At 40.6% G+C, this 17831-nt stretch overlaps 2 protein-coding genes and 1 long non-coding RNA gene across 20 annotated transcripts in view; 2 read left to right on the forward strand and 1 right to left on the reverse strand.

Moving 5' to 3' along the window:
* LOC146405804 (uncharacterized) overlaps window positions 1–17029 on the forward strand; it is a 54851-nt gene extending 37822 nt beyond the window's left edge. Inside the window, exons 1-4 of one of the 5 annotated variants that reach the window (XR_014838959.1) lie at window positions 4876–6994; window positions 11320–11414; window positions 13723–13868; window positions 15085–17029. Coding sequence is in view for 1 of the 5 variants with exons in the window: in XM_085014913.1 (XP_084871039.1) it covers window positions 12–92; window positions 13723–13740 (99 nt within the window). In the remaining 4 variants the exon portion in view is untranslated. Of the gene's footprint in view, window positions 1–11; window positions 6995–11319; window positions 11415–13722; window positions 13869–15084 lie in introns of those variants that run through there. The other 4 variants (XR_014838958.1, XM_085014913.1, XR_014838960.1 and 1 more) reach the window with 4 other exon arrangements.
* Window positions 1–17831, reverse strand: part of NR3C1 (nuclear receptor subfamily 3 group C member 1) — a 246016-nt gene that overhangs the window by 14982 nt on the left and 213203 nt on the right. For all 14 annotated transcript variants that reach the window (XM_005652957.4, XM_005652955.4, XM_021080408.2 and 11 more), the window contains 4 exon segments: window positions 12633–12749; window positions 5471–5749; window positions 3871–4015; window positions 320–450 (listed from right to left, as the gene is read on the reverse strand). In XM_005652957.4, the coding sequence (XP_005653014.3) occupies window positions 320–450; window positions 3871–4015; window positions 5471–5749; window positions 12633–12749 (672 nt within the window).
* On the forward strand, window positions 6989–12276 carry LOC146405805 (uncharacterized). The gene is made up of 2 exons (XR_014838961.1): window positions 6989–10181; window positions 10260–12276. It is a non-coding gene; the product is annotated as an uncharacterized LOC146405805 (long non-coding RNA).

The following is a 17831-nucleotide window of genomic DNA, read 5'->3' on the forward strand; positions in this document are numbered from 1 at the left end:
GTTTTCTATAGGCGTGGGGCCAAAGGTCACAGGAAGGAAGGAGGAAGCGTGTAGACACTCCACATCAGCAGAGTTCACCTCCCCGTCCAGTGGTTCATAAACCTCTCCACTTTATCGCATCAATCTTGGTATCACCGGCTGTACCTTTCTAAACTTTTGCATTTATGAAAATCTAAATTACCTGATAGTGGGTAATAGCAGACTTGGTTTAATTATTAGTGTTTCCTATACAAGTAAATCTTGGTTCTAGACCTCTATATTTCATGCTTTTAACATATTTTAGAGTGAATTTTAGATGTGAATAGGTTTTTCTACCAACCTGAAGAGAGAAGCAGTAAGGTTTTCATACAGAGATACTCTTCGTAAGACACCTGAAGCCTCTGTAACTCAGAGGAAACATACAGCATATGTCTACATTGGTCATACATGCAGGGTAAAGCCATTCTCTGCCTGTGGAAGACAAATATTAGTGTTTGAGTCACAAAGAAATCGTTGTTGTTCCCCTAAAAAGGTAATATTTTTGTTTTATTTTGCAAAGCTATGAACTCATCTAACAATTGCTATTAATGCTAATTCCCTGTGGACCAGAATTTTGGAAAACTTTCCTTAATATTGTGGAGACATTATTTTACTGTATTTAAGTATTTAGAATTTATTCCTACACAATTTATTACCTGGTTTTCATTTAAATCAAAGTTTTATGGTAGTATTTGAATATGTCCACTTAGCAAACAGTTGTAAAGCCTACTACCCATTTGAAAATCAATAGGTTTTTTCCCACAGCATTCCAGTCTAAAGACAACTATATTTGATACTGTTTTTAGTTATGTAGCGAGTTAGATTTCAAATTTAACTCTAGGCTTTCTGATATCCCAAACCTGCCTCTGACTGACTCTATGTGACTACAGGCACCACATGAATTCTCAATTAGGATTCTCAGCAGTTATTACCACATCTCTGATTTTCAAATAGACCTAAATAAGAGCCTCCAACTTTTCAAACGACACTGGGAGTCTGAAACTGTGCTTTTTGTTAATACTTTTTAAAATACTGCAAGATCTGTTTTGTTTTGCAAATTTTCTGACAGAAAATGATCTTAGACTTAACAGAAAATAAAGGTTATTTTTACAGCAGCATAAAGACATAAGAATGGGAAATAAGAATGCCCACTGGCACAAAGTTTCTCTAATTCCTCCTTGATTGCTATAACTGTTAAATTTAAATTTGAGTGCCCTTAAATAAAAATTAGATGAATTTTATAAAAGATATGTTGGTGTTTCATATAAATCTCTTGTTCAGTTTTCGTCCTAATTTAATGACTTCATGTTGCTTTTTACAGAGTGTAAGGAGTAGGTATTGTTAATGTTTCTAATTTTTAAAATAAGCATGAGCAGAAAGTACTTAGAGATTTCAAATGTCTTTGAGTTTACACATAAACTGCGTATTTTTATCAGTGAAATGTGACCAACGAAGAGTAAGTCTATGTGGCAGTGATGTGGTCTGGCCAACCACACAGCAGTGCCTACTACCTGAGGGCACAGATACAGCCCCTTCTTGGAATACAGTCTGATTACAGTGTATACTGTATTTCACATGCCTTTTGTCATGTGCTCACTTAGAAGCCTTGTCTTCTCCTTCAGGTCTTAGCTCAAACGACACCTCTTCCTAGAAGCCATTATCCACCTTATCTTGAAAAGGCCTCTCTCTAGTAAAAGCCCTGTCACAGTCTGAAATTATTCTACTTATTTGGTGGTTAACTGTATGCAGTAAATAAAGCGTGAGCAGCACCAGTCAGGGGGCCCTGTCTGTCTCGTTCTCTGCTACAGTTCTCGTCTAGTAGGTACCAGGCACATATGAGGGTATGAAAGTACTGTTCTCCTGCAATCCACCTTCCCTCATGATTTTCCTCTATCTGAACCCCCACCCCAGCACTGACTTCCTCATGCTCCTACAATAAATCTAGACTCTATTTCATGGCCTTCAAGATTCAGCTTGACTTGGCCCCTGTCCACGCCTCTGAACTCACAGCACATCCTCAGTGGCTTTTTCTCAATGTCTCCTCCATGCCAAGGTTGTTGCTAGCCTTTGTACTCATCTCTGCAGTGCCCTTGCATACAGCACCGTACTCTTTAGGGAGGTCTTCTGTGGTCCCCCAATCTAAGGAGCTCATATCCCTCTCCCCCCACCTCCCTATTATACCCTGCCTCTCTGAAACGATTTTGGCCATTTATTTATTTGATTTTCCACAGCAGTGTGTTAGCAAAAGGCCTCATCTATTATAGCTCAAGCTCTTAATATGTCTGGCACTTGGTAATTACTCAAATATCACTGAATGAATACTGTGCTGGAAAATGAATATCTCCAATAGAGAAATAATACCAAGTTTAACTCAATAGTTAAGTGTCTGGAACTAGTATCAGCCAGTCTCTACTTAAACAATAATTTGAGCTTACTACATCCTAAGGCAAGCTAAGCCCTCTCACTTCTCACTCAAGCTCAAATAGATGTTTTCTATAACTTCTACCCATTATTTTTGTGCCTGGCATCCTCAACAGATGAAACAGTATGCCTGCTTTATCTTCAGAGGACATCTTTTTAGACTGTCCTCAGAGCCCGCAGCGCCCCTTTCTCTTTCCTCCATGTAGCCCCTGGTCATCAGGTGACGTTAATTTCCAAACGCCTTGCCACTCTGGCCATAATTAAATTGTCACTGTTGCTTTTAATATGGCATCTAGTTCTAAACCCCAACTCCTAATGATAGATTAACTCACATAGACTACAGTGAGATGAATTAACATTTCCTTAATTATTTTAGAACCTGTAGTCAACAGCACCCGGCACTCACAGTTTAAAAATCTCCATCTTTTTCCACACAAACAGAAATCTGCTTCATTTATCACTCTGCCCAGACCATAGGTATATGTGTGTATGAATTCCCTCTTTGCATGTTATACATAAAGGAGATAAGCTATGAGCACAAACAAGTGGCAAAAGAAGGTAGAAAGTGATACCAGGGAGGGACAGTTCAGAGAGCTTTTACGTAGCGTATGACCAGCAAGAGCTGGGGTGTGTTTGAAGAACAGATGATCTGAGCGTGAACCCAGAGTTTGTGAAGGAACAGTGAAGAGAGGAAGCGAGGCCAGACTATACAAAGCCAGAGAGCACTCCAGGTGTGCCCTGGTGTTCACTGAAGACAGGCTGGGGAGATACATGTGCATTAGGAAGAAAAAGACTAGTCAGCATGCTGGAGGATACACCAGAAGCAGAAAACCAGTTAGGAAACAACTGCCATGAGCTAAGTGGGAAAGACGCCTAAAATATTTCACACGTAGAAGCACAGGCCTAGAGGATGAGAGAATAGCTGATTTATCAAATCTTAAAGCACGGCTGGTTCTTTCCCACATTAAAAAACAAAAAACAAAAAACAAAACTTGTTCCTGTGTTCTTTCCAAGTCGTAAACACTGAATGAGCCTTGCCATGGAAAGAGATACCTCCTGTCTGTGGGTCCATACCTGCCATCCCCTCAGTCTAGCTTCATTTGTAGTTACCCTTATTGAAAGCAAGATCCACATGGATTTTATCATGCTGTTTCCTTTCTGAAATAGGGTTGTAAGATTCCTTTCTACTCACTAAAGAGTGCACTGGCCCCAGGAAATGCTCACCGTTAAAAAAACGTCCTTAAATAGGTCCTGGGACAGTGCGAATGGCGCATGCGATTATGCAATTTGTCCTGCACTGTACGCGGTCTGCCTTAAGCACTGACCACCAACAACTTTACTGCAAGGTTGCCCACTTCCAAGATACCTGGTAGGACTGATTCATTCCTGAATGAATATGAATATGGGGAAAATGACTCATAAATGACTTACTCATTAATAACCAGATCAGGAGCAAAACACAGCAAGCTGGCACTTGATTGTCTGTATGATCTCCACCCCAGGGCGAACGCCATGAGAAACATCCATGAATACTGCAGGAGGGTCATTTGGTCATCCAGGTGTAAGTTCCTGAATCCTGAATTCAAAGAAGTACAGGTAGGAGGGAGGAAACACTCAAGCTGCCCAGGAGAGAATCATCTCCCTGGGAAGTGCCGCAGACAGTGGGGGAGGACCGGTGACAGACGGGAAGCGAGGCACAAAAGGGGCGCCCTTTTCCTCTGTCAGCTGATACAAGAAGATCAGAGCCCTCGGTGCTTTTCAGTAGCATTCTATGCGAGAAAACTTACAAGAATAGCCAGTTTTTGTCACTTTTTGCCTATTTAAAAAGTAAAACACTATTTACTAAGCAATAAAATAGAAAGCCATTAGTCCTGGCCTATAACATTACTCATTCAGTGAATTTAAGTTAAAAAATTTCCTCTGCTATCGATACCTCTTTCCCCCTTGATGGAGTAGGGAGGACAGGAGGTCAGGCTACTTCATTCTTATTTTCTACTTGTGTCAACTTAAGATTGTCAGTCGTCCTCTGTGATGGCAGAGTTGCCATTAATCCTGATCGCTGTTGTTCTACATCCGGTTCCAATATGGGAACTTCTCTATTACGTGAAAAATTTTTTTGACTTTTTGGGGCCACACCTGCGGCAGTTCCCAGGCTAGGTACACCACAGCCATAGCAAAGCCAGATCCTAGCCACATCTGGGACCTACACCACAGCTCGAGGAAACGCTGTATCCTTAATCCACTGAGCAAGGCCAGGGATCAAACTTGTGTCCACATGGATATTAGTCAGATTTGATTCTGCTGAGCCACAGAGGAACTCCATAGATTAAATAAAATTTATTTAGTTATTTTGCTTTTTAAAAGGGCCTTGCCTATGGCATACGAAAAGACCCAGGCTAGAGGTCAAATTGGAATTGCAGCTCCTGGCCTGCACCAGAGCCATGCAACGCAGGATCTGAGCCGCGTCTGTGACCTACACTACAGCTCACGGCAACGACAGATCCTTAACCCACAAGCAAGACCAGGGATTGAACCTGCATCCTCATGGAATACTAGTTGGGTTCATAACACAAACTCAAATTTATATTCAACATGTATCATTTTAGTGAAGAATTAAAATCATTCTACTTTGGTACATTTTGACAGTGTCACTATGCTTTTTTTTTTTTTTTAATTTTACTAATTTTACAAACACCCTAATTTTTAAAAGTGATAAAAATGATACATTTTCTTCCCCTAGACTTACGTGTGAGATTAATTTTGAGTGAAGTCTTAGAGCTCTAGTTCTGATGTTACTCTATCCTATCTGAAATTACTATGCTCTGAGTAATAATCTTAGAAACAAGGAGTGGTGAAAAGTATTATTGTATCTCTTCACTGCCGTATTTACCTGACTCTCCCCTTGTCAGTCCCTAGAACCGAGTAAGAGAAATAAGACATGCCTTGCGACCGGGATGATGAAGAGCAAGAACGCCTTTTTGAAAAAGTCTGGGATTCGTACCTGAGCTGGGTGGCATCTTTGGCACCTTACCTGGTATTGCCTTTGCCCATTTCACTGCCGCAATCACCTGCCGCCCGCCTAACATGTTGAGTGCGGTCATGATCCGCCAGGTGGAATCTGGAATCGAGCTGTCATATCCTGCATACAACACCTCGGGTTCAATGACTTCCAGCAGTGACACCAGGGTGGGGGTGAGCTGTGGTAGCGTTGCAGGAACTATTGTTTTATTAGCAGAATTTTCAGAAGTTTCTTGTGAGACTCCTGTAGTGGCCTGCTGAATTCCTTTTATCTTTTTCTTTGTTTTTCGAGCTGTGGGTATATTAAAAAAAAATACACAAATGAATTGTAATGGGAAAGTCTGGGTGGCACAGTTTATTCAAAATTTCTCAAACTATTTTGTTTAAAAGACGACAACTCTTTAATTTAGCAATTATGATAGTGACATGGAAGGAGAGAAAACACATTGCTTTCCTCCTGAAAGCAGATCAAGAGGAACCCATTCATTTCTTAATTTCCTCTACAAATAAGCCAATTACCTCCTCATCATAGCTGTACTTATATAAAATTGTCTTACCACATATGTCAAAATACAAACAAATCACTTTCATAGATTCTTCTACTTCTATCTCATTTCACGCCAAAGTCAAATTTTTCTTAAATTACTTTTACTATCAATTGAAAGAATGAATCTAAGTTTGTGATACGAGACTAGCCACTGCAGCTTAGGTTAATCTGAATTGTGGATACATACAATGAAGAGAGTGATACTGTTTATATCCTTGCACAAAGTCCCCTTATCAAAACAGTATGATGATATGATGACAGAGCAGAGCACATGCTAAAAATAGCATAGATTCAAACAGCAGAAAAACCCACTTTTTACGTTGATACCATAGATACTATATGGGACTTAAAAAATCTTTGTGGAGGTCTTCCTGTCGTGGCTCAGCAGTAACGAATCTAACATCCATGAGGACTCATGTTGGATCCTTGGCCTCGCTCAGTGGGTTAAGGATCTGGTGTTGCTGTGAGCTGTGGTACAGGCCAGTGGCTGCAGATCCAATTCAACCTCTAGCCTAGGAACCTCCATATGCCATGGGTGTGGCCTTAAAAAGCCAAAAGTAAATAATTTACCAGTGGGAAATTTCTTTTATATGAGATTTATATAGATGAGTCTATAAACCGAAAGTGTCCATTTATTAAGATAAAAGCTATCGTTTATTTTTGACTTAGTTTGGGACAGTATAATCAAATTACAACATGGAGTCTATAATTTTTTTTAGTAAATGAACTTACTTGTTCTACTATTTGTTTAAGCATATGTGCTGCCAAAGCAAGCCAAGAATTTTAGCATTCTTAAAGAGAACGTACTGAGAGCTGCACGGAGGGCGAGGACTACAGAGACATGAAAGAAGAGACAGACTTGTCTTAGTCATCAGGCATGCAAACCGTTTTGTTAAGCACGAAGTCAGTGCGAATCACGTGTACAAATCATTACTAGATCCTCTGTCCCCAAGATGACAACATATATCATTTGCGGAGGGCAGCTATAGGGTAAGAACTCTGTATTTCAGTGGGTAGTGTTAGAAGGGAAACACCCCTGTCGTCTGCACTGACTAGGGTGCTCCCCTTTCTTCCTGTGTTCTATGCTGAGACAGTGAACACCTCTTAGTTAACAGTTCAGGACAGAGAAACACGGTCACGACCGATCTGTCCTGATTTGACCATGCTCCACTGGAGACACGGCATGATGTGGCGTAGAGGGCGTACAACGCAGCCAACATATTTGCACTTAAATCCTGGCTCTGCCATTTAGTCGTTGGGTATCTGTGCAAGTTATTCCCTGGGCCTCAGTTTCCTATTCTGTAAAATGATAGTATCAGTACTTACCTCATAGGGTCCACTGATAATTACATCACTTAAAATATACAAAATGCATGAAACAGTTCCTGGCACACTTTAAGTGCTATATAAGAATGATCACTGCCTCAACTGGTAGTAAAACATAGTTTTAGAATATTTTAAATTCACGCAGTTCATGTTTATAGAGGAGTAACAAAATTTCAAAAAAGGAAGAGCTTCTACACATAAGGAAAGCCTTTAAACAATCCAAGGTATCTCACTGACACTAAGATCTCAAAATTCTAAGGTGTACTTTACAAAGTACATACCAACAACTTATACAACTCAACAGCAAAAAAGCCAACGACCCAACTGAAAGATGGGCGAACGACCTGAATAGCCATTTCTCCAAGGAAGATATACAGGTGGCCAACAAGCACTTGAAACAACACTCAACATTCCTGATTATTAGAGAAATGCAAATCAAAACTACCATGAGGTACCACCTAACACCAGTCAGAATGGCCATGATTCATAAGTCCACAAATAACAAACGCTGGAGGGGGTGTGGAGAAAAGGGAACCCTCCTGCACTGTTGGTGGGAATGTAAACTGGTACAACCCCTATGGAAAACGGTATGGAGGTATCTTAGAAAACTATACATAGATTTACCATATGACCCAGGAATCCCATTCTTGGGCATCTATCCGGACAAAACTCTACTTAAAAAAGACACATGCATCCGCATGTTCATTGCAGCAATGTTCACAATAGCCAAGACATGGAATCAACCCAAATGTCCACTGATAGATGACTGGATCAGGAAGATGTGGTAGATATACACAATGGAATACTACTCGGCCATAAAAAAGAACAAAATAATGCCATTTGCAGCAACATGGATGGAACTACAGACTCTGATCCTGAGTGAAGTGAGTCAGAAAGAGAAAGACGAATACCATATGATATCACTTATATCTGGAATCTAATATATGGCACAAAGGAACCTTTCCACAGAAAAGAAAATCATGGCCTTGGCGAAGAGACTTGTGGTTGCCAAGGGGGAAGGGGCAGGAGTGGGAGCTTGGGGTTAATAGATGCAGAATGTTGCCTTTGGGATGGATTAGCAATGGGCTCCTGCTGTGTAGCACTGGGAACTCTGTCTAGTCAATTATGATGGAGCATGATAATGTGAGAAAAAAGAATGTATACATGTATAACTGGGTTACCATGCTGTACAGTAGAAAAAAATATATATATAAATGATAAAAGAAAGAATCTGTATGTTTCCAGAAAAAATAAATTCAAAGTACTTCTCTATGGAAAAAAAAAAAAAAAGTACATAAACACACATATCCTAAATCCCACTAAAATAGTCCTGTAAATACCCTCATTAACCCCAACTTTAAATCTGTCCAGAATGTATGTTCCTAGGCTCCACATTAGAACACAGAAAGGATAACGACAAACTGGAGGTTTTAAAGTCCCCTTCTGTACTCAGTACATAGCTAGTTAATTTCTTACTGATTATCTATACTCCTGAGAGAGAACGGATGCTTCTGAATAAAGCTCAGAAAGCACGAGCCAGCCCAACTGTGTTGTGTGTGCTATGAGCTAATGTATTTTCAAATAACTGTAGGAAGGAGTTGTTAATTGCCTTATTTAAGCAATCATGACTTTTAAGCTATTCAGTAATAAGACTTTATTCTAAATAAAGTCCCTGACCCTTTGGAGCATGCAGTAGACTTAACATATGATCTCTACATAAATGGTCATATTCTGTGATAGCTGGACTTCATTTTTTTTTTTTTTTTTTTTGCTTTTTAGGGCCACACTTGAGGCATATGTAAGCTCCCAGGCTAGTGGTCCAATCTGAGCTGTAGCTGCCAGCTTAACACCACAGCAGCACCGGGATCCAAGCTGAGCTGCATCTGCGACCTACACCACAGACTATGGCAACGCCAGATCCTTAACTCATTGAGCAAGGCCAGGGATCAAACCCTCAGCCTCATGAATTCTAATGGGATTCGTTTCTGCTGTGCTGCAATGGGAACTCCCTCAACTTCATTGTTAATAACACTAATCTTATTTAGTTTAAAACAGCTTAAAATATTAGTTATGAAATCTGCTAATATCGTAAGCCTCCTTGCCCGTAAGTTCCACTTGACTCATTATGACAAAAATAAAGCTGTAACTTGGAATAATTACAATTCACCTTCAAATGAAATAAGTGTAAAACATTTGGGATCACCATTAAAGAACTTATCTGTTTTCAAATGCCAGGCACTTTAAGCAATAAGGAAGGTTGCCTTAAAATCAACCTTGAGAATTGCTTGGTGTGGGGCAAGAGTATCAAATACACCACTCACATCACTCAAGTTCATTTACGGAGAGAACAGGGTGCTGAGAGGGTGGACTGCTTCTGAAAAATTACTCCGGGGCTATCAGGAAACTGCCTGGCTTAGGGGACGCATTCTGATGAACAAGAGAACATTTTGAAAGACTATTTAAAAAAAAAAAAGCAAAACCAATATAATAAATAGATGAGTCACGTATTCCATGCTTAAATATTATGGGCCCGCCAAATATTTCTGGGACACACACATACCTACTCCAAATAAAGGTTTTATATATACTGGAATAATTAAAAACAAAAATGAGGCTTTCACACTAAAACCACACATACACAAAAACTCAGATTTTTAAAAGCCTTTCTTTAAATTTTTCTACAAGTACAATTACATTATCAACTACATGATATGTGCTACCCAATATCTAATACATTATTAAATAACAGTCTGTAATTAGGTGTGTAAGTGGACAGGAGGTTACTCGAGGCTTTACCTGAGGGTGTGTTTAATACGAGGCTCCAAAATTACCCCTCTGAGTAATCTGAGGGGTAATACTGAAGTCTAGTAATACTGCTTCCACTCTCCCTCCACTGCCACCATTACTACAGCGTGCTAGTCTTCAGTAGTAATACTGAAGACTAGCACGCTGTAGCTCTCGACAAAAAGGCCAGTTTCCCTACCCTTCCGGCATTTTATGTGACAACTTATAAAAGCATGCACATATGGTTGTTTTTTAATACAGTATTTTGGGAAATGGCAGCTTAAATTGTACGTTTAAATTTTGTTCAAAAAAGTCCACTTTTCAGTGAAAGATCTGACTAGAAATGGCAGTGATGACATATTTGGTAACACAGAGAAAATCAGGTGTCACTCGCTGCCATGGTCGTCTTCCAGTGAGATGAAAGCAAAGGGCACTACAGTTGTTACTAAATTGTCGGAGAAAGGGGACAAATGTACTCATCCAGTCCCACCAGAATCACTACTTGAAACAAAATCTTCTCTTGGAAAAAAAATCCCTTATACTTGGGACAGGAGAGGAATTGCTCAGAAGGTTCATTACATGCTTAAACCTCCAAAGACCAAAGGTATTAAGCTTGATGCGTACTTGGGAAAGCATCTAAAAATGTCACTGGGTAAACGACCATACTACAGTAGTGATATGATAGAATTTTATTTTAGTTTGTCCTTTGAGTAGACAAAGCTAAATACAGAATAGCTGAGATGAAAACGTGGGGATTCAAGGAACATAGTAAAACTGGGCCTGGAGAATACATGTAAACCAATCACTAGAAACGGACATGCCTTAATACACACTTATTTAAAAGGTCGGAGAGCAGAAAAATGAAACTATAAAATATGCACAGAGATCTGGTATGCAAGAAAGTAAGGAATAACTATCCCGTTTTGTTTAAAAAAAAAATTACCCTTGTGGCACTGAAAGCGAACCTCTACATGGATCTGTAATCAATCTCTAGCTTTTGCAGCACCTACAAGAAGGTGGGCAGTTAGCATTTTCTTTAAATCAGTGCTTAACATGTTAGCAGTAAACTTGAAGCAACCTAGTCATACCTAAAAATCAAAACAAAAAACAGAAACAAACACACCAGGCAAAGTTACTGGTGTGTTTCCAAAGTCTTTACCATGGTGAAGAAAGGGCTAATTTCATCTCTCTGGCTCTCAAAGTAGTGTGAAGACGTGAGGATCGTGCTGTGTGGCCGCGGGCACGCGACTTCCGTCACGCCCACAGACCTGCTTGGTAACGGACCGCACACACGCACAGGGTGAGCAAGACAGCACCAGCCGTCTCTCTTCTATCAGAAGAACCATATGGCTTCCACTCTCCCTCCACTGCCACCATGTACAAGTTCAGTCTTTGCAAAATACTAATCTGATCATGTCTCTGCCCTGCTTTGCCAACTAACGTCTCCTCAGCTTCTCTAGATTTAAAGTTTCATGTTGCTTCTTCCAGGAAGCTTTCCCTGCCTTTCAGGACAGAATGAGGGGACGCTCCTCTGGCTGCTGTAGCTCCGTTCCTTTTGTGGGGTGCCATGCCATTTTGCGATTGACTCTGCAACCTAAGCAGACAGGAAACTGCCCAAATGCAGGCACTGTTTTATTCCTTTTATGTCTAGTGCCTGCCTTGGTGAGTATTTGCTGAGTCAAGGTCACCACTACCACATTCATGGAACTTGCAATTCCAAACTTTTTCTCAGAGGAAAGATTTTAAATGATGAGATCAACTTGTTATATAAACAAGGATATGAAACTCAAACTTAGAACTAGTTTTAGATTTCTTTCCTGAAAAACAAAACAAACAAAACCCATCCAATGCCTCCTTGGGCAGTAGCCCCACCACCCCCGCCAGTCTGCAGGTCTGTAATAAACACACATACACACGCACACGTGTTTGCCAAGTAACAGGTAAGTAACAGAATAATAGACATGTGAGTATACTGGTTAGAAATAACCCTAGCAAATAGTTTTGAGGTTGAAAAAAGGAATAAGAAAGATCAAAGTAATGTTTCAAGTCTTGTAAGTTTCATTATCTAATTTTCCTTTTTTTTTTTTTTTTTTGTCTTTTCTAGGGCTACACCCGTGGCATATGGAGGTTCCCAGGCTAGGGGTCCAATCGGAGCTGTAGCCGCCGGCCTACGCCAGAGCCACAGCGACTTGGGATCCCAGCTGCGTCTGCGACCTCCACCTCAGCTCATGGCAATGCTGGATCCTTAACCCACTGAGCAAGGCCAGGGAGCGAACCTGCAACCTCATGGTTCCTAGTCGGATTCATTAACCACTGAGCCACGACGGAAACTCCTAATTGTCTTTTTTGTATATAGTCTGGCTACACTGAATTCAATGTGTATAGTAAGAGCTGATAAATTTATGCAGAATATGAAATGCTCATTAAAATCCTATTTTAATTATTACATATGCTTATGTTTTAAAAAGTAAAATGAATTTCTATAGGATACAGAGACAATTCATTTTTAGATACTTACCTTCCAGGTTCATTCCAGCTTGAAGACACTTTCTGTAGCGGCATGCTGGACAGTTTTTTCTTCGAATTTTATCAATGATACAGTCATTTCTTCCAGCACAAAGATAATTGTGCTGTCCTATATGGAAAACAAAAACACTGTTAAAATTCCACAGGTCTTCAAGGATATTTTTATGGAAAGACTCTGTCTTTTTTCATTTGGGTAGAACATAGCCAGGGACTGCAGGCACTGGTTAAGGAAGGTATTAGCATACGTCCTACATCCATTACGAAGTTGAGAGGTCAGCTTAAAAGAAAGTCGTTCCTAACATGCTCACCAAACGTAGTTCATTAAAAGACTTGACTGTAGCCTACACAGAGAAGAGTGCACACATCACAAATGTATTCCCTACTGCATTTTCATGAACTGCACACCTCCATGCAGTCGGTTCTCAGATCAAGGAGCAAGACAGTGCCCCGCAAACCCGCTTCTTGCCCAGCCTTTCCACTCACTACCCACCACGGGTCATATCTTTCTGGATGAACTGCTCTTTGAATTGTGCTGTCATTTCTTCTCTTAACAGTGAGAAGACAGTCTCTGTAATCACTATTTTATTATGACTTCTAACTTAATGGTTAGGAGAACTACAGAAAGAGGAAACCGGTTTAAAAATACTCTGAGAGTCCCAAAGGGAAAATGACTTTAATTCAACATTATACCACCATATTCAAATAAAGTGTACTCCCCCTCCAAGTTTTAAATGAAGTGACAAACACTTAATCTTAATTATGCTAAGGCTGCCAGCAGTTAGTTAGGTGAATCAGAGACTTGGCAAACTAAACTACTGTGTATAGATCTTAAGGAGATTTGTTCATTATTTCACATGCTTCTTTGACTCCAAATATTAAAGATCGTTACGATTGGAAGTCTTCAGGCACCCAGTGTTAACTGATGTGTGGCAAGAGGCACAAGCGCAGTTTTCACCTGACAAAAATTTTCAAGGGAAATCTGAAAGGAAAAGACAAAAAAAAAACAAAAAAAAAAAAACCACCATCAAAAAACTCCCTACCCTCCACCCACCTTCAATATACATTCTTGTCGTTTTCTTTAGTTGAAGAAAACGATCTGAGGCCTGGCAAAAACGGAAAGGATCCTGCTACAGAAAACCAGCACATCTCAATCAGTAACTAAGACGCCACGTTCCTTACGCTAGGGCAACGGTCTTCAGAAGACTGCAGGATATCTGTCTTCTCAAAAGTAAGCCTTCTTCAATTTGCTAGGTTCGAATATACTCAGTTCTAATGTCTGGGAAAAGATTCTTTATGCATAGAGTGACCTACTGGACTCAGATGAAATCAAACCATGTTCAGTTCTTCCTAACATGATAAATCATAATGCTTGGTAAGCATTAGTTTGGGTAGATGATTAACAGTATTAGGTCCAATTCTGTGTGAGGACTAGGCCACAGAGCCGACGAATGGCCTGCAGTCCAGCTTTGTTCCAGGTTGTCCTCCAGTGCCAAATGTCTGTGCCAGCCGCTTCTGCTCCTTTCCGTATTGTGCAAGCTTTTGAGCTTCTTTACTTGGACATGAAATGGAAGCACTAACCTACCAATTCTCTCCTCTGTACAGTTAAGTCAGAACAACAGATAAAATCATAATTGAAGCAGTTATAATACAAAGACATTCTACCCCCTAAGAACATCCCTGAATCACTGGAGTTACTAGAAGGGACAAGTGTAAAAATTACTCACTGCCAAACACGGAAAAAGTTCTAATGCTTTATTTATATCTAACCAAAAGGTCAGAATGTGCCCATTACGCCAATAATGATTTTTTTTTCTTTTTAGGGCTGCGCTTGTGGCATATAGAAGTTCCCAGGCTAGGAGTCAAACCAGCGCTGTAGCTGCCGACCTACACCACAGCTCACGGCAACGCCAGATCCTTAACCCAGTGAACATGACCAGGGGTCAAACCCGCGTCCTCAGGGATACTAATCGGGTTCGTTACTGCTAAGCCACAACAAGAACTCCTTAATAATGACTTCTTTATCCCAGGTATATCTCAAGCAAAATTAAGAATCTGAGCTTTAGGATCAGGGGCACTGTACTTTAAAAGTTAAAATCAGCTCTGCTGGTTATGAGGCAGAAGCTGGACAAGTCTGTGCATGTCTCATTCATACAAGGGGGAGTTCTGACTGGTGGTCACTGTTTACAAGCATGGCTGTGTGCCACTAATAGCCACTCCCCATCAGTCCTTCTGAGAAGACAATAAGACACCTTATTATTATTATGGAGTTCTTTGTCTTCTACCACTTGGGAAATTCTTTTTCTAACTAAAAAAAGAGAGTAAATGTCAGGAGAAGAGCCTTCAGGCAGCTTGAATTTCTCAACATTGTTTTGTGTGCATTACATTTATTTTTAAGATACAAAAATCTATTTTTGGCAGTTGATCCTGGTTTCTGTTTCTGGTAGGCGCGGTAACCGGCCGCCAAGATGGCCCCAGTGGTCTCGGTCTCCTGGTATTCACACTTACAGAGTCCCTTCCCATACTATACCAGGATTGCTCTCTGTGCCCAGTGAAATGCAGCAGAAGTGACAGTGTGTCGCATCTGAGATTGTGTTATAAAGAAATTATGTTTCCATACTGGTCACAGTCCCTTGTGGATCACTTGTCCTGGGGGATGCCAGCTGCTCAGTTGAGAGCAGCTCTAGAGGAGGCCCACGTGGTAAGGAACTGAAGCTTCTTGCCAAAGGCAGTGTGAATGGGCTGGTAAATGTCCTCCAGCCCCAGTCAAGCCTTCAGGTGACTGCAGCCTCCACCACGTCTGCATGTTACAGCGTCATGGGCAGGACTCCCCAGCTCATAAGCTGCTCCCGAACTCCTTCCTCTCAGAAACTACATGACCTAAGAAACGTCCACTGTATCAAGCCACTGATGTGGGGGCAATCTGTTACACATCAACAGACAACTAATACAGTAGGGATTAGTAAAGCTGTTACAAATAAATTTAAGTTATAAAAAGCAATGATCTGAGAAAATATTTGGTAATAAATAGAACAGCGATGCATGCACATGATCAAGATACTGAGCGAATGGGTAACACAGCAAAGGGCACGTGTAGGAGTTTCTGCGGTTGGTATACCTATTGGAAGCACGCAGGTTTTCAATGTGAACTGCAAGAGTCGCCTGAGCTTATTCCTTTACTGCTCTCAGAGATGATGTGGTACCCTGGAAAGTGCGCTGCGCAGGGCGCCAGGAAGCCCGGGGTCTGCACTGTGGCCCTACCGCCTTGCTGTTTCATCTCAGTCATGTTTACTAGCCTTTCTGAGCCCCAGCTTCCCCACTGGTAGAGTTGGAAAATTAGCCCCTACTTTGCTGAGCTTCTGCAAGGGTTAAAGGTAGCTGTGCAGAAGGTTCTTAAAATAGTGCCTAACACGTTACAAGCACTCAATAAATGCTAGCCATTAGATAATTCCCTTGTTTTTATCTCAGTATCTACAAGAGTACACAATGCCAGGAGACAAGACTTTGATCATACCAGGATATCATTGTGACAGTGAGGTTAAGAGCCTGTTTGGGAGTTCCCACTGTCGTGCAGTGGGTTAAGAAGCCAACTGCAGCAGCTCAGGCCACTGCAGTGCAATGAAAATCATACAAGCTTCATATCTTAACCGTTAAAGAAAGTGGTCTAAAGTATGCAGCTGGGCTTAAAGTGCATTTCCATTATGTCTCGAAGGGAAAAGCAGAAGAACTGCTCCGAGTTAGGTTCGCAAATGATTACGGAATTTTAGAGCTCGAAGGGACCGTGGAAAGCATGTAAATCGAATAAAGGATTTACTTAACAAAGTCCACGTTTTAACCTTCTCGTATTAATTATGTCATCTAGCCATCATACTTAACCGAAATGCTTAAATGATACAAATTCTGAAGCAGGATAGCATATACTCAATGAAATTTTAACTCAAAACAAAAATTAACTGACTTTATAAGGGATTAAGCCCAGAGGGCATATGGCCTGCAGTGATTTTTAGTATGTTCAACTTTTCTTTTTTTTTCTTTTAAAATTTCATTTGGATGGTTTTAGGTGGGGCATTGTTGTTTTGCCGAGTATCAATGACTGCCCTCCTTCCTGCAGTTGTATTCTATTTGGCCAGAATGATACCCCCTCAGTCCCTGTAAGCACTGGGCTACACTCTCTGAAATAATGATTTTAGTTAAAATGAAGGAGAATGAAAAGAATTTTAAAATAATCTATTTCTTTTAAGGCTCCATTGTCTCATTCTGAATTTCATTTTTAGAATTCAATCTGTCAATATTTACTACATGCAGAAATAGTGTAATAATACTGTTATCACTGCATTTTTATCGTGGAAAGAATGACTCAAAGTGCTGAATAAAGTAAAAGGAGGACACGGAGGAGCTTGTCCTTTCTTGGGTCTGTGATGACAACCTCTGCCTTGTACGAGGGGTGGGCTTTCACCTAGCGACTCGCCTCTGGTTCGATGCTACCAACCCGGTGAAAGCCTGTGTGCCTGTGCACTCCGTGGAGTAACGTAAGTAATTTCACAGTTTGCTAATGTATCAAAAGCAGTCCAAACAAAAGAAAATGACTCATCTAACTTTTAAGGATATGCAAACACAACTCAAGCCAAATAATCCTTCTCATGCGCTGAATGAATAGATAATTATATTTCTCTAAAATTAATATAATCAGAGCTTTAGGTAATCCATTCAGGCCACAATGCCTTCCAACTGTTTTACAAATAACTAAATTACATAGGTTTTTTCTAAGAGAATTCACTGATAATATTAGAAAACCTTAGTGTGACTTCTAACAATTTGCTTATGCAATACATTTTTTCCTTCTTTAAGGAGTTGAAGTTATTGCCTTTGTCAGCAGGCGGAATCTGTAACAAGGGTAAAGTTTATATTAATGTATTTGTCGAGTGAAATGCCTTCTTTCCTAACCTGCTCAGGCCATTCATCATTTGCTCCTCCGCATTATACTCTCTGTACCTTGTAACTGTTAACTCGTCTTTGACTCCCACATAGACTGTGACCGCTCCCCCAGGGCAGGGCCAAGTCGTAGGCTGCACTGATCACTGATACGTGTGGCCCGGCCCCGGCTCATGAGCAAACAAAACACAACACTTCCCTGCTCACAGCTCTCTTTATCATGCCTTTTTGCCGGGTGAGAAGAGCTGGTGGCTTTAAAATC

This window comes from Sus scrofa, chromosome 2, assembly GCF_054392235.1.
Source record: "Sus scrofa isolate SSC_HxYL_T2T_F1_AM1 chromosome 2, Sscrofa_HxYL_maternal_Yorkshire_Landrace_v2.0, whole genome shotgun sequence".
NCBI lineage: Eukaryota > Metazoa > Chordata > Mammalia > Artiodactyla > Suidae > Sus > Sus scrofa.